Source organism: Sinocyclocheilus grahami, unplaced genomic scaffold, assembly GCF_001515645.1.
Source record: "Sinocyclocheilus grahami isolate Dianchi unplaced genomic scaffold, SAMN03320097.WGS_v1.1 scaffold26.1, whole genome shotgun sequence".
Classification (NCBI taxonomy): domain Eukaryota; kingdom Metazoa; phylum Chordata; class Actinopteri; order Cypriniformes; family Cyprinidae; genus Sinocyclocheilus; species Sinocyclocheilus grahami.
The window spans coordinates 1,434,975-1,451,513 of record NW_015505205.1 but is presented as its reverse complement, the minus strand read 5'-3'; the positions used below and the strand labels follow the sequence as shown (position 1 = coordinate 1,451,513).

The 16,539-nt window shown below is 36.1% G+C and overlaps 2 protein-coding genes across 2 annotated transcripts in view; both read right to left on the bottom strand.

Annotated features, from left to right (window-relative positions):
* The window catches only part of LOC107566839 (putative thiamine transporter SLC35F3), a 10,078-nt gene extending 3,400 nt beyond the window's left edge, over positions 1-6,678 (bottom strand). The window contains exons 1-2 of the mRNA XM_016252399.1: positions 6,408-6,678; positions 829-1,174 (exon numbers count right to left, since the gene is read on the bottom strand). Coding sequence (XP_016107885.1) covers positions 829-1,174; positions 6,408-6,618 — 557 coding nt within the window. The 5' untranslated portion in view covers positions 6,619-6,678. The remainder of the gene's footprint in view (positions 1-828; positions 1,175-6,407) is intronic.
* A 6,555-nt stretch (positions 6,679-13,233) lies between these two features.
* Positions 13,234-16,539, bottom strand: LOC107566833 (potassium channel subfamily K member 1-like). The gene is made up of 3 exons (XM_016252387.1): positions 16,026-16,539; positions 13,741-14,136; positions 13,234-13,516 (listed from the first exon to the last, which is right to left on the bottom strand). Exons 1-3 carry the CDS (start codon positions 16,378-16,380, stop codon positions 13,251-13,253), a joined length of 1,017 nt encoding a protein of 338 aa, XP_016107873.1. The 5' UTR covers positions 16,381-16,539; the 3' UTR covers positions 13,234-13,250.

The window sequence follows — 16,539 nt, the reverse complement described above, 5'->3', positions numbered from 1 at the left end:
GGGGGGTTATTATTGCTGCTCTCCCTGCTCATTCATGACAGGCTGCATGGATGGGCAGGGAGGTTTTTTGCCCAGAACAGAACCATACCGCCAAACCAAACTTTATGCTAAGTATCTATCATTCTGACGATAGTGGTCCTGACAGAACCATTTAAAGGTTTAGGGTCAGTAAGATTTTTGAAGAAAAAATTTTTTATTTTCATTTAAAAAAATAAAAACAAATTTTATACAGCAAGGTCACAATTAACTGATCTAAACTGAGAGTATAGACATTTACAGTATAAAGTTACAAAAACTTTTTTTATTCATCAAAGAATCTGTATAATATCAGTATAATATTTGAATTATTTCTGTGATCATGTAACACTGAAGACTGGAGTAATGGCTGCTGAAAAGCTTTGCCATCACAGGTATAAATTAAATTTTCAAAAATATTAAAACATTTTATCAATAAATGCCTACAGTAAAATGGCAAGATATATATATATATTTTACAACAGTAGCAAAAAAAAAAAGTAAATACACGGAGCGCAATAAGGTGTGCACATTGAGACATGGAACTTATTAATAAAGTAGCTATGTTTTGATTTTATGATGACTTTACAAAGAAGAACTAGTAACTAGATGAACATTACAAAACCAGGCAGGAACGTACCCCCCCCCCCCCCCCCCCATAAAACGGCAAATTCAACAAAAGGTTTCTGCATAAAACCAAACTATTACACAGTGCAGCACTTTTGCAAAGAGTGCTCATTTTGAAATGCAGTGACGTTTCATAGGTCACAGAGTCAGATCTCCTTGCATGAAAGGAAACACAACCCGTCTCACCTGATGCGCTGTCTGGGAGTCTGTCGGTCCTTGCTACAGCACAGGTGACCCAGGTAGTAAAGAGGGAAGATGGCACAGTTCCAGGAAGTGGAGAACCAAGTGAGGGTGAATGGGATATTCAAGCGTCTGACGGTTCTTTTGGCCAACTGAGTGCAGCCTGTCCAAGAAATGCAGATGCAGATCACCACAGCGACACCCCACAGTGCTCTGCGCAGGTGGACTGCAGTCATATGCATACAGCAGCAGAGCCTCTGCAGCCTGTTCCCACAATCTGATTTGACTGTTTCTGTGGCAGAATGGCCATCTACCTTCACTTCCACCTTCTCGCTGTTGGGCTGGTCCTCCCCTGCAGATACAGACAATATAATTGCATAATACAATGCCATAAGTATAGCCACAGGCATTTAATCGCATCAGCCCCTCTTTAAGCAATAAACTTTCATGCAGAACATTCAGGAGAAATTTGCATAACAAAAATGACACTAACAAATCTGAAATACAGTACATAAGAGATATGTAATATAATTTCAGAACTGTAACTTCAGTAGGACAACTCACAGTAAGCACTGTAATGTTGAAAACATCTGAAATTCAAACAATGTTCTGGAGTCAATACAGGTTAAGCACTTTTTTAGAGCATTGTTTTTTATCAAAGAATAATAGGTAATTATAGATACACTATTTAAAACTTTGTGGTCGGTAAGAATTTGTTAATGTTTTTGAAAGAAGTCTCTTACTGTATGTTCTCTAAGGCTGCATTTATTTGATAAATATACAGTAAAAACAGTACTATTGTGAAAAATTTGAAGGTGATGGTAAAGTAGTTAAAGAATTTACTTTTAAATTCAACCCTATACAGTGACAATATGTGAACGAAAACCATGCTGAACTGCCCAATTACCATTGTGAAATAAAAATGTAAGGATTGCACAAACCAATCAAATCCATTTATTTGGCATTTATGGGCAGGTTCAATGAACATCTGTCTGACCATCTCTCCATCGACTGCTGTATGATGTAAAAAAGCAATGTCAAACCATCGTTTTTATTGCATACAAGTGCCAGAGCTGGAGGAATTATTCTCTCACTATTAAGTTTTAAAGATGCTCTGTTGCATCATTTCAACTCCAACATTGATGATGAATGATCTACTTACTTCAAATGCTCTAAACGAAAGTCTCAACGTTTTTACTTTACTACTAACTATTATTTTGGAGAATCTGTTTACACCAAATATTTTTATCTGTTGCAACTGCATTCACAGAAAACGTTTTAATCCATTACAATTTCATGTAGACTAGTATAAAATACTACATCAGTAAAGTATATGTTATATGTCATTATGACTTAAATCTTTCCTCAATGATTTAAAAATAAAATCTGATTTTTTTTCTTTATCCTAATGTGACTTACAAGTCGATCAGTCATGTTCACATAAGTTTAACTTGTGCATGAGAGTGCACACAAATCTTATGCTATGAATATGATGCAGTCAGTGGAGGAATGGAAATGAGAATTGAGAGAGACCTCATCTGCCCCTGATGACTCAGCAAAAAACTGGGCTCTGACTCGGTTACCTTCTCTTGCATAGTAGAATAACTGACAGAGCTGCACGTCGTAACTCAGGCTACAGTGCTCAGCTCAAATACAACAGTAGATACATCAGGGGTCCCATTTGCTAAACGGATATTTGCAGAATATGCAAGACGTTTTTCTTTTGTTTTTTTTAATAAGGGGGAACAAGTGCCAGAGCTGGAGGAATTATTCTCTCACTATTAAGTTTTAAAGATGCTCTGTTGCATCATTTCAACTCCAACATTGATGATGAATGATCTACTTACTTCAAATGCTCTAAACGAAAGTCTCAACGTTTTTACTTTACTACTAACTATTATTTTGGAGAATCTGTTTACACCAAATATTTTTATCTGTTGCAACTGCATTCACAGAAAACGTTTTAATCCATTACAATTTCATGTAGACTAGTATAAAATACTACATCAGTAAAGTATATGTTATATGTCATTATGACTTAAATCTTTCCTCAATGATTTAAAAATAAAATCTGATTTTTTTTCTTTATCCTAATGTGACTTACAAGTCGATCAGTCATGTTCACATAAGTTTAACTTGTGCATGAGAGTGCACACAAATCTTATGCTATGAATATGATGCAGTCAGTGGAGGAATGGAAATGAGAATTGAGAGAGACCTCATCTGCCCCTGATGACTCAGCAAAAAACTGGGCTCTGACTCAGTTACCTTCTCTTGCATAGTAGAATAACTGACAGAGCTGCACGTCGTAACTCAGGCTACAGTGCTCAGCTCAAATACAACAATAGATACATCAGGGGTCTCATTTGCTAAACGGATATTTGCAGAATATGCAAGACGTTTTTCTTTTGTTTTTTTTAATAAGGGGGATCATAAATATTGAATTTTTATTTTTTTTTACTGTGTACAGTATTTACATATAGAAAGTATCTGAAAGGGATCTTTGTTTACAAATGATCTGACTCAGCTGTTTATCAAATGGGTGATAGATTTTGTCACCTATGCCTGTGTCAACAGTATTTTAAAGTGCGGCCACAAAGAAATATTTGTGCGTGGGGTTGCAGAGGAGCTCAAATTGATGCAGGGGTGTGAAGCTGGTCTTTGATCGATGTGTTTACATCATAAAGCATAGATGTTCAACTTTCATATAAAAAAAAAAATAAGGATTAGACAGGACTAGCAGATTGATGATGTAACCTTTAAGCCACATTTAAATTTTTTAGGAAGGAGTCAACCAGCTTATTTCAAGTGTCAAGCAATGCAAAGCACATCCAAACAACAGACTTACATAATGCATGTAAAAGTTATATAATGAAATTCATGGCTCCGAAGCGAAAAGCTGAATATGTGCTGCACCTGCTGCCTACTTATACTCATTCTGTGATCAGCAGCAGCTGGATGCAATAATCGCATGCCAGTGTGCATTGGCTCGTTTAGTTTACACTCGAAGTAGATTGGTCCCGCTAAGCGAGATCCCAATTCGTCGAAAGTGACCGACTGAAAGGGAACTCCATATTAGTGGCGTAATGTCATTTATCACAGACCAAATTTCTGACTTGTCCATACGCTTTTTTGAAGTAAGACATACAGTTATACAACATTATAAAGCAAGATACAAGAACATTAGATAGCATGAAGCAATACACAAGATATTGTATTGCTGTCCATGATACTGAAGATGCAACACAGTTTCTTCTGCTGTGTATATGCATTAATTGTATTACAAAGATTCTCATTTCTCCCTTATATACCATACTTTTGCCCCGTATGGGCTGTAAGAGGATATTTAGCATGTACTGGCAAGAACCTGCCCGGTCTGAAGGACAGAACTGTCAGTGCAAAAAGGACAAGGAGGCAGACAGACTGTCCCCCAGAAGCAGTCAGTCAACAGAACAAGTGTCTCATTATCATAGTCAAACCACAGACCACAGTCTGGGATAGTTCATGTGATCTGTGTGCCAGCTCAGTGCTGCAAACATCGACCAAGGTATCAATTTGAAGGTGATGGTAAAGTAGTTAAAGAATTGACTTTTAAATTCAACCCTATACAGTGACAATATGTGAACGAAAACCATGCTGAACTGCCCAATTACCATTGTGAAATAAAAATGTAAGGATTGCACAAACCAATCAAATCCATTTATTTGGCATTTATGGGCAGGTTCAATGAACATCTGTCTGACCATCTCTCCATCGACTGCTGTATGATGTAAAAAAGCAATGTCAAACCATCGTTTTTATTGCATACAAGTGCCAGAGCTGGAGGAATTATTCTCTCACTATTAAGTTTTAAAGATGCTCTGTTGCATCATTTCAACTCCAACATTGATGATGAATGATCTACTTACTTCAAATGCTCTAAACGAAAGTCTCAACGTTTTTACTTTACTACTAACTATTATTTTGGAGAATCTGTTTACACCAAATATTTTTATCTGTTGCAACTGCATTCACAGAAAACGTTTTAATCCATTACAATTTCATGTAGACTAGTATAAAATACTACATCAGTAAAGTATATGTTATATGTCATTATGACTTAAATCTTTCCTCAATGATTTAAAAATAAAATCTGATTTTTTTCTTTATCCTAATGTGACTTACAAGTCGATCAGTCATGTTCACATAAGTTTAACTTGTGCATGAGAGTGCACACAAATCTTATGCTATGAATATGATGCAGTCAGTGGAGGAATGGAAATGAGAATTGAGAGAGACCTCATCTGCCCCTGATGACTCAGCAAAAAACTGGGCTCTGACTCGGTTACCTTCTCTTGCATAGTAGAATAACTGACAGAGCTGCACGTCGTAACTCAGGCTACAGTGCTCAGCTCAAATACAACAGTAGATACATCAGGGGTCCCATTTGCTAAACGGATATTTGCAGAATATGCAAGACGTTTTTCTTTTGTTTTTTTTAATAAGGGGGATCATAAATATTGAAGTTTTTTTTTTTTTTTTTTTTTACTGTGTACAGTATTTACATATGGAAAGTATCTGAAAGGGCTCTTTGTTTACAAATGATCTGACTCAGCTGTTTATCAAATGGGTGATAGATTTTGTCACCTATGCCTGTGTCAACAGTATTTTAAAGTGCGGCCACAAAGAAATATTTGTGCGTGGGGTTGCAGAGGAGCTCAAATTGATGCAGGGGTGTGAAGCTGGTCTTTGATCGATGTGTTTACATCATAAAGCATAGATGTTCAACTTTCATATAAAAAAAAAAATAAGGATTAGACAGGACTAGCAGATTGATGATGTAACCTTTAAGCCACATTTAAATTTTTTAGGAAGGAGTCAACCAGCTTATTTCAAGTGTCAAGCAATGCAAAGCACATCCAAACAACAGACTTACATAATGCATGTAAAAGTTATATAATGAAATTCATGTAATACTATTTTATTTCTATATAGGATACTTTAAAAGTTAAAGGGTTAGTCCACCTAAAAATTTAAATTCTGTCATCATTCACGTGCCCTTACAAACCTGTCTACATGTCTGTCTTCTGTGGAACACAAAAGAAGATATTTTGAGACATTTTCATGAACTGGATTGAAGGAGTCAACCAGCTTATTTCAAGTGTCAAGCAATGCAAAGCACATCCAAACAACAGACTTACATAATGCATGTAAAAGTTATATAATGAAATTCATGTAATACTATTTTATTTCTATATAGGATACTTTAAAAGTTAAAGGGTTAGTCCACCTAAAAATTTAAATTCTGTCATCATTCACGTGCCCTTACAAACCTGTCTACATGTCTTTCTTCTGTGGAACACAAAAGAAGATATTTTGAGACATTTTCATGAACTGGATAACAAACATTCTTCAATATATTTTTAGGTTCCAAAGATGGACGTCATTCAAGTTGAGGTAAGTGAATTATGAGAGAATTAGCATTTTTGGTTGGACTATCCCTTTAAGGTTAAAGAACCCTTATAGTTCTATATGCCATTAACTCATATGATATTCATTCAATTCTTTACATTTAACTTATAAAAACACGCATGAATCAAGTATACCTCTAAGAGGTCCGTTCCAGGGCTCATAGCCATAGTAACCAGTGATCCTCAGGATCCGCTCTTCTATGGATGCGTTGTTGATGTACTCGACCGATCTCGATGACTTCAGTTCTTCACTCAGATCTTCATCAATGACGAGGGATTTCAGCTGTCTGATCTGAGGACTGATATCTGACAGGCGGCGCGGACTCATGTCTGAAGGCTTCCTCATTCCCCTGAAGTTAAAGAAGAGACATTAGAGCACAATGGATCTCTGCGGAAATGTATAGCTTAGAACCAACCTGCATGTAAACACACCGTCCACAGCGCAAAGAGGCATGACACAACGCAATGCGACAAAAAGCTGCGTGAACAATCAATGTGAACAAAACTGCGAGTGTGCGAGCGTTCCCTTTCATGGGAACTTCGAACTGCGTCCTCTAGGTTTCCCCATAGTGACCCCTAGAGACGCAGTGTCTCGTTCCCTACTCAGGGAACCATGGTTACATAAGTAACCTGAGACGTTCCCTTTCATGGGAACTTCAAACTGCGTCCTCTAGGGGTTGCTATGGGGAAACCTAGAGGACGCAGTGTCTCGTTTCCTACTCAGGAAACCATGGTTACATAAGTAACCTGAGACATTTTTCTAGTTAAACTTGCAGTTGCGTTGAACTGCTGTCCTACACAGTGTAAACTTGTTTATGATACAGCCAACTGCAAGCTAGACGAAGGCATTTAAAAAGACTAAAAGGATGCTCACGTCACGCGCTCATTTGGAAGCATCTGTAGTTTTTTGCCAAGAAATGCATCCAGTAACTCACTCTGAGACTCTGATGAGCCTATTTTAATAAGCAGTTACAGAATCATGGTAGTAAAACGTCAGAAGGAGATCCAGAGTGCTGAGCTGAAGCGGCACTACCGTATGTATAAAGAAGACACGACCACCTATGCACGCACTGCGCCTGCGCAGACACAAATTCTGACATCCTCTCTAAGTTCTGAGCTTCAGTTCCACCAATATTGATGTCTCATCTTATATCATTTGGCGTTATCCACGTCGACCTCCAATAAACTCTATTTAAAACACTTTTCACACTGGCACTAATTTAATTTGGTCAGCAACAGGCCATGTGCATAATTCATTAGAGAATTCTGACATTTTTGTCCTTTTTAAAGTCATGAGCATTCAGTGGTTAAAACATTTTTGTAATACATTCATGGCTAAATATAGAGTATCTGTAGCTATACATATATATTGCATTATTTGCCACAGAAAAAAAAATACTGCTGGCTCACTGACTGTACTGAGACTAGTTTTTATAATAATACATACTTGCTGTTTTGCTCTTGTGACACACATTAAATTGAACGTGCTTCGGTGTATCTTTCTTAGGTGAACAGGTAAATTGCAGCAAACACAGCAGCCCAGCACAGCACAGCCCATCTGTCTGGCACAGCAGAGATGGCAGTGTGTTGCAGGGGGAAAGAAGGAAACTGGCCAAGAGTAGATGAGGGAGGAAGTGGCTTTTGGTGAACTACCCAGGAAGAAGGAATTGCATGCAAAGCCTGCAAATCCAATGCGACAGTTTTCACTGGGTCTTTCAATATCTTTAAATAAATTATAGACCCAACCTAATACACATATGCACAAGCTCATAATATACATGCTCATGATATGCATTAGATTTTTACATTTCAGATGAAAATAATAAAAAAAATTGTCCATCTAGGGAGTTGTGAGTGTTTTCCAGTGTGTTGCCATGCAATTACTAATGCACTCTGTAACATAGTGAATCTTGCTATGTGCTTATGAGCGTGTTTTGGATGGCTGCGTATTATTCCGACCACCAAATTTCTACATTTCTAATTTCTGTTTGTCCCTACGTAAACCTGGGGTCTGTTTAATCCTTCCATTTAAATCTAGCCTATGAGATTTTATTGTGGACAAGGTGAAAATCTTAATTCTGATTGCTAAGAAAAGTGTTATGACAGCAATATCTTATCAACAAGCCACCCAATTTGAAAAATCATTCATGTCATCATCATTCTCAGTAGCATGCCAAATGTATAATACAGTGTTTAATCTTTTATATTTCTAATTCTAATATGAGAAATTATAAGCAAGCACCATTAAGTATGGTAATTTTCATACTTAATGTGCGTGTGTTAGTTCATGAATACATACATCTTATATTCCGTATATAGTTTAAGCACCACATGTAATCCATTATAGTTTATGGCATTTTCATTGATGCTCTTAAAAAACTTTATTTCATTTATTTTAGAAAATTATAATTTCCAATGCATATTATAACCTCTTTATATTTCACTTGAACAAAATTGTTGGTTTGAAAAACCCTGTGAAAATGCTGTCTGTTATAAAAAACAAAAACAAAACAAAAAACATTTCTAAATTAGACTGCAGTGCAAAGAACTGTAACAAATGACAGCAAGTTGAGCATTAAAAATCTAAGCTTGGTAATCAAATCTGTCTTAATAAAACTCCTTAAAAGCATCATTATGCCATTAGGTCATTAAACTGTCACTCAGATTAGCTTTTCAGCACTTAATCAAATGTAAAAGATTCTACCTGTCTTTCGGAGGACACAGTTGAACACAGGGCGCTGGAGTCTCGTCCTCTCTCTGCATTGCGCCGGCACATCATGTGTGGGGATCTTGTCCCTGCAGTGTGGCAGCTTCACGGTCCACAGCCAGCTTTTGAAAGATGGCTAGCAGTGGGGGTGTGAGCCACTGTGTGTGTGGTGAGCAAAGGGGAGTTCATTGTAACTGGTTGGCACCTATCGATCGGAAGGGCCGTCTCCACCCCAGCACAAGCCCCAGTCAGGTGACCTGTGCTTAGCTAAGCAAAAACTTCTGACAGTGCCGTCAATAACCTCCCGACACCTTCCGCTGGAGAACGGCGTGGGGAGAAGCCATGAGGTCTGCACTCCATATGCTCAAAATTGAGCTTGGCACACACTGTAGCGGGACCTGACATCTAATGAGGCAGACTGGCTTGGATAAACACAGGCCATGGGAGAGAGAGTTTAATAGAAATATCTTGGGTGAGAACTATCGAAGTGCTCTGGTGGAGATTATTCACATTTACCAAGGACACACCAAAGGCAAAGTTTAAAGGAGACATTTATAAATAACAACTGCAGTATTCAATAGTTTGTTCTCTTCAAGGAGAACAGTAGGGTAATATGCCCCACAGGGCAAGATGACGCTTCCTTTTTTCCCTCTGTACCATAGATTGTTCTTAATCTCATTTCAACACATTTAATAATGGACATGGATAGGTTAAATTATCTAATTTTGTGTTTCTGGAAAATAGTGATGTATAACATTGCATTATGCTAAATGATGCTGTCTATTTGTTAATGGGGTATTTGTGGAGTAAAAATACTGTTTTTATTTTAAGGTTAAAAAGTAAAATTAGACTATTGAGCTAACATGGCTCCCCCATGAGTGCATGGGGCAACTATTCAGTAATTCCATAAATTAGATGTACATTTCAGACATCTTCGCTATTCATGCAATATGAAATGATTCAGTTTGAATTCATAGTGTTGCTATTATGTCATCATTTCTTTAATTACATTTATAATATTTATATAATATATAATTTTATATAATATATAATTTATATTCCTTTACATATTATACTTTATATATTTTACTGGGATTCTGCTTTGTCTGTCTTTGGTCATTCAATTATTGAAGTAAATTCTCAAAAAAGCTAGACAAAATAGCTTTAACTCTGGTGCAACAAATCAAATCTCCCATAGGAAAGAAAACTCATGAGATTTCTTTAATATCTTGTTTGTTCACCTAAATAGCAATGAGACTAAATTAAGTTCAAATGGAGATTATCGATCCTGCACTTCTCAGATTCTTGTAATCTCACTTTTTTATTCTAATTCCCAAAGAGATTTCAGATTTTTGAAACAGTTGGAAATTTCGATATGAACTGATATTGCAGCAATATCTAAAAATATATTTCTCATCAAATAATAAGCCAAATTATTTATAGCATGTGTTCTTATTTAAATGAATTGAAATATTAGCTATAATCTCCATATTCACATTAATATTACTCTGTACTTTAACTGTCAACAAATATCTCAGTTGTGCCTATTTTTATTTTTATGAGAAACATAAATATATATATATATATATTCTCCTCTTTCCTATTACTTGTTTCGCTTCTGTTTCAGTTTTTATAACCATTTCTTACTATGTGTGAGTAAGTTGTTGTTTTTTAGCATGCAAGTTTGGCAGTGTTATTTTTTAGGATTACTGATAAACTACTGTCGTTTGATTTGTATTATTTGTATTTGTTATTTATTTTAATTTGAGTTACATTGTCTAAATTTATTATGTCTGTATAGGTCTTTTATTAAGTTTTTAGTTTTATTTAATTTGAGTAATTTTAATACTTCAACAAACTAAATGGAAATGAAATCATATATATATTGAATGAATAAATGTGTATGTTCATATACAGTATATATGTATGTGTGTGTGGTTGTACATGAGCTCTTGTCAATATGCTCTTGTACCTTTTGTTCTTTAATATTTTGAATTGTTTTTAGCTTTATTTTTTTTGTTTTTCATTTAAATGTTAAGTTTTGAAATTTTGTTATATGCACTTGTCACTTTTATTTAATCTCTTTATTTTTAAAATGTGTATAGGTAGTATTTATAAAGTTTTAGCTTTGGATCTGTTTTTAGTTGTTTTAATACTACAATTGATTGCTTCTGTTGTCCTCATTTGTAAGTCGCTTTGGATAAAAGCGTCTAATAAATGACAAAAAAAAAAAAAAATATATATATATATATATATATAAAGGAATATTTAAAGGGAAATAAAATTGGTGTTAAAATTGGCATGTTAATAATAAAATTGGCATCATTCATTCATTCAATGCTTCATTCATTCATCATACCTGAACCAACAGATACTAACATGAAAACATTCCGGATATACTCAAAAAGAGCATTTTCCCATGATATGAAGGAATTGTTCACCTTTAGAGAAGCCCTGAAATATAACCTCCTATATCGGCTCATCTAATGCTGTGATGATAATGAATGTGACATTTAGATGAATGTCTAGGGGAACTCAAGAAGGTCTCATAGTTTCATGTGCTCAACTTATTGAAATTTGTCCTGGTCAAGTTGAACAAGGTGAGCACAGCTGCAGGGCCTTGTTAACATAACCTCGGCTCAATTTCAGCACCACTATTACAGGATGGCATCAAATTCACTTTCAAACAGCAGAGTAAATATCTCTTTTAACAACACTGAGCAGGCATCCTGTTAACAGACTGTACAGCTGCTCAGGGTTTTAACACACCTATATAGCCACGCAAAATGATCAAAGTAAACAACTCTGAGAGGTGAAGGAGATGTGTTTGGATTACATTTGATATGTGCTGCAAGTTCTGTTTCAGTTCATATGTACAACGTCTTGCTACTGGCTGAAGAATAAACACAATACAATTAAAACATCTACAGAATAACCAAAATCTCCAGTTTATTCTGTTTAGTTAAAGTGCGACTTTAGGGATGTGCAATAAAATATAAAAATGAAAACTACAAATGAATGATAAAATAACATTAATTTCCTTCAGCAATATACCCAGTCACTCATAAGAACGTATACTGATGCACTGATGTGACTCATGTTCTCGGGCTTACAATACAACAGTAACGGCACTCAATGCACAACAGCACCTTTAGGTGGTGGACAATGCCTAATGCAACTGCAGAAGAGCCAACATGAATAAAGCCGTAAACGTAAAGAAATTAAATATACAGATTTTTGATTGTCTGATGCCTCTACTAAAAATATACATATTTTAAATTACCTTAATGAGTGAATTACAGAATGTGTCACTAGGAATGTCATCAGGGACCTGCCCCTGTCTATTCTAAAAATCTAATGAAAAAAAAAGACTAAAGGCTGGAATACACTACGTGATTAAAAAAAAAAAATCTGAACAGATTGTTAAACATCGGAATTGTACATTTGCAGACTTTGAATAGAGTTAAGGCTGGAATATACTATACAACTACTGATTTTCAAATCTTTCCAAAAACACAATAAACTCACTCAGAAATGTGCCCCTTATTGCTGACAAACGAAAACAATGTTCTAAATTCAAAATATCTAAACATTTGATATTCTCAGATTGGATGGAATCTTAATTTAAAGCTAAAAAAAATCAAGTATGTGCCCATCATACACTACACAATTTTCAGTGAAATCTATCAACTCTGACAGCCTAAAATCAGTAGACTGGTAGTGTTGACTTTTCCAGACAGCAAATCAGGGCAAATAAAATTGTATAAAAGTCATGCAGTGTTTTCCAGCCTTAAGCAATATCTACAAACTTAGTAACCTGAAAACATGATTTCCATTAATAAATCTGTATAATTATAATAGAGGATATGGATCCCTTTATGTCACCTAACAAGAACAGCATGAGAAGTATGTAATGCTAGTCTATGACCACTTACCAGTTAACTATTTATATTTAGAAGTCTTGGATGGATTTATCATTTACATACACACAAACACACACACACACACAAAACCCTGGTCACAAAATGTTTTTCTGTTCAGCAACAGCATGAACCATGATGTCCTATGATATTATGTATTCTACAAATTCATACAATCCTTTTCCACAATAAATCACCTTCAGCCTGTGTTTCAAGTATTCATATAAGGTTTCAGTTAACTTGACAGCAGAGTAGCCTACACTAACAAATTACAATACATTTGTGCTCTTAGCGGAGATGTTTCAGAAACATTAACGTGTCAGGTTTGTAGACACAAAACTTTAGGATGCATCATCGGTCCATTGGTCCATTGGAGGTAGTAGTAGGTGAGGCAGAGACTATGTCATCAGGAAACACATCAGTTTTATCCTCCCTAAAAGAGGCTGCCGGGTCGGACACAGAGGCGAATGAGAGGTGATCATGATCCACAATGTTTAGCTGGTCTTCTGTTTTTTGTTTTCTCAGGTAGAACATCTTCCTGAGCTTCTTCATCTGCTGAAGTTCACAGAAGGTTTCCAGAACCACTAGCATTGCGATCAAGCCCAATATCAGGTAGACTGTAGAGGAGAGAGGCAGGTAAGATTAAAGAGGGCCAGAGAGCCTTATGGGGTCTGCAGTGATACTACAGGGGGTGTTGGCAAATTAATTGTTTAAAAAATGTCACAGTGCAAACGCTAAGTTAACAAAGCAACCTAAGATAAAGATGTAATATAAATGTAAGAAAGAAAAAGTAAAATGTATATATGTACATCAATCATGTTTAAATGAACGGTGCACTTACATGTAATGCCCAATTTATAGAGTTCTCTGAACCTCTGATGGTAGCCCTCTCCTGGTACATAGTCACCTAAGCCAATAGTACTAAGAGAAATGAAGCAGAAATAGAAGGACTCCAGAAAATTCCAGTCCTCTTCCAGTACTGAAAAGATGATAGCAGGTATGAGGAAGAAGCAGGAGACGGTTATAATGGCCAGCAGGGAGGCGTGCAGGGCGGCCAGCAGAGGTTTGGACATGCCCCAGCGCCGGTGCAGGTACTCCACGGGCCTGCGGGTACTGAACTCCATGATCCTCTGGACCACTGCAGTCAGGAACAGCAGGGTGAACGGGATTCCCACCACAGAGTAAATGATGCAGAAAGCCTTACCACCATCTGAGAGAGGAACGGAGTGGCCATATCCTGGAAAAAACACATGAAGCTCTTTGAAGGGGTCTTTTCATTTCACAGGTTGATTGTTTCCCGTGGGTTAAAGGTCATAAAAATGTATTTGACTGAAATGTACTAAAATATTTTACTCATTTTATATTCTACCAAAAATAAAACTGTTCTAGATGATGAGTTGTAAGAAAGGGACAGTTGGGAGAGCTCCTTAATGAAAACACTGTTGCATTGTAATTGTATTTGATTACTACACTGAAGAAAAATAGTGACGAAACAATGAATTTTAATTCAAAAAATGATAAAGAAATGGCAAGTAACACATTGAATTTTACAAGAAATTTGTAAAACATACTCCAATAATCTTTGTTTTACTTACTTTAACTTCAAAAAATCATTTACAGTCTACAGTATAGTGATTTTCAGACTGAAATTGTGTATAAAGCATAATAGTAACTGTAAATATGCATTTAGCCTAATCATGGGAGTGTCATCTTTTATGTTTAGATATTTGAGATCAGGTCATTGGGCTAGTTCTGGATATTTTTGACTGCCCATTGGACACATTTTGTTTAGCATATCTGGCAATCCTCATCTCATCTAGCATTTTACTCAAATGAACCAGTTAATTTCGTTTTAAACACCATCCTAATCACATAATGAAAAGTTACCAGGAATGTCAAGTGTGTTACCTGTTGTAGTACTTAAATCCTGCTGGATTAAGTTACATAATCCTTGGAAACACTACACACACTGCATGCTTATCCAGTTCAGACATCCTTCAAATCACCCACTGCAATTAATGAAAAAACCACTAGGGCTCCTAAGGGGCTGTAAATATGTGAGCATGCACTTATTTTGCTTTATTTGTAAGAGTGTCATAATATTAATAAATACAGTGAAATCTCTAAAAATTGACTTGTGAAGATGATCCCACCATCAATACAAAAAAGATTCAAAAGTGGCCCAATTACAATTATGTTTTGTCTATAGTATTATATCTGTTTTATGATACTTGGTATCATATTTTTGCAACTTTTTTGCTTATGTTTAATACATCCTGAGCACTGACCAAAATGTGAATGTTATCGTTATTAATAGAATAGTTATTAACAGCTATAGTTATAGTTATTAACAGTAACAGCCAACTGCATAACACTGCGGGCCATTTGAAACAACGAAGCTCATAGCAATTTAGTCTATGCTTTTTCTAGAAGACTTACATATTTTTATTTCATGTGATTGCATATTATTTCGCAGAAGGGCTGGTTATTTATTTGTGTAAAGCTTGTTTAATGAGCAAAAAATTACTACCAACTTTTTCTTAGAAGGATATGTAAAATGGAGTCTAAATTCCCAGTGTATCCTATTTTATTGAACTGTTATTTGTTTTTATTTTCCCCTTTGTAGTATGTTAAGTAAAAAATATGATCATAGTCTGTATAATATGTTTGTACAAGATCTTGATATATCGCAAGGCCCATAAAGCTTTGTTGACTTCTGACTCATTATGAAGGGAGGGAGAGAGACAGACTGCTCTAACCCATTAAACACAGCAGGCAGGTCTCTTTTCTTGAGTTACATCCTTGTTTTAAAGCATCTTTAGTCTATATAAAAATATGATTGTAAATGTTGGGCTGTTTAAAAAGGCCACATCATACTGTACAAGCTTTTCAACCTTCACAGGCTAATGCTGTTATCAGAGATCTCAGAGAGGACAGGTCGACCTTACAAAGGACACCACACCGGTGTTTTCTACCATTGCGGTCGATCCTGGGTAAATGATTGTAAAGAAGGACTTACCTGACTACAGACAGTAAATTATATCATGTAAATCAACAACTGGGTTAGAACACAAAAACAGTCCTATTATGGCTATTTATTATTGTGAAGAGAAAGTCTGTTCTCACCTGTCGTGGACAGCACAGTGCTGGCGAAGAAGAGGGCTGATGTGAAATCCCAGTTCCAGTTAGTAGTAGCATTATTGAGAACCGACACACCGTAATTACTCGCTTCTAAAGCTCTGGTGAGAAACTCCTCCAGTCTTTCATCGGACAGACATTCGTTATCATTTAGAAACTGCTGCTTCACGGTCCGAAGCTCTTGCCGAAGCTGCTCTTCATACGGCAGCTCCACCGCGTAAAACACTAAAGCACCGAATATCAGATATAACACATACGCTAATACCAAGACCAAGAAATACCACGTAGACCTGTAACCTTCTATGACACGCACACACGAACTTCCAGACAGACACTGAAGCATCGTCTCTGCGGGAGAATTAATACAAGTAGTTGTATTACAGGAATACTCTTGTTTCTTACAAATAAAAGGGAGCAAACACTCTTACAGCTGTCTTTTGATTATAATTTCCTTGTTTGTCCCCTGCCGGTATTGCGGAGCTGATGTGACGGATGATCAGTA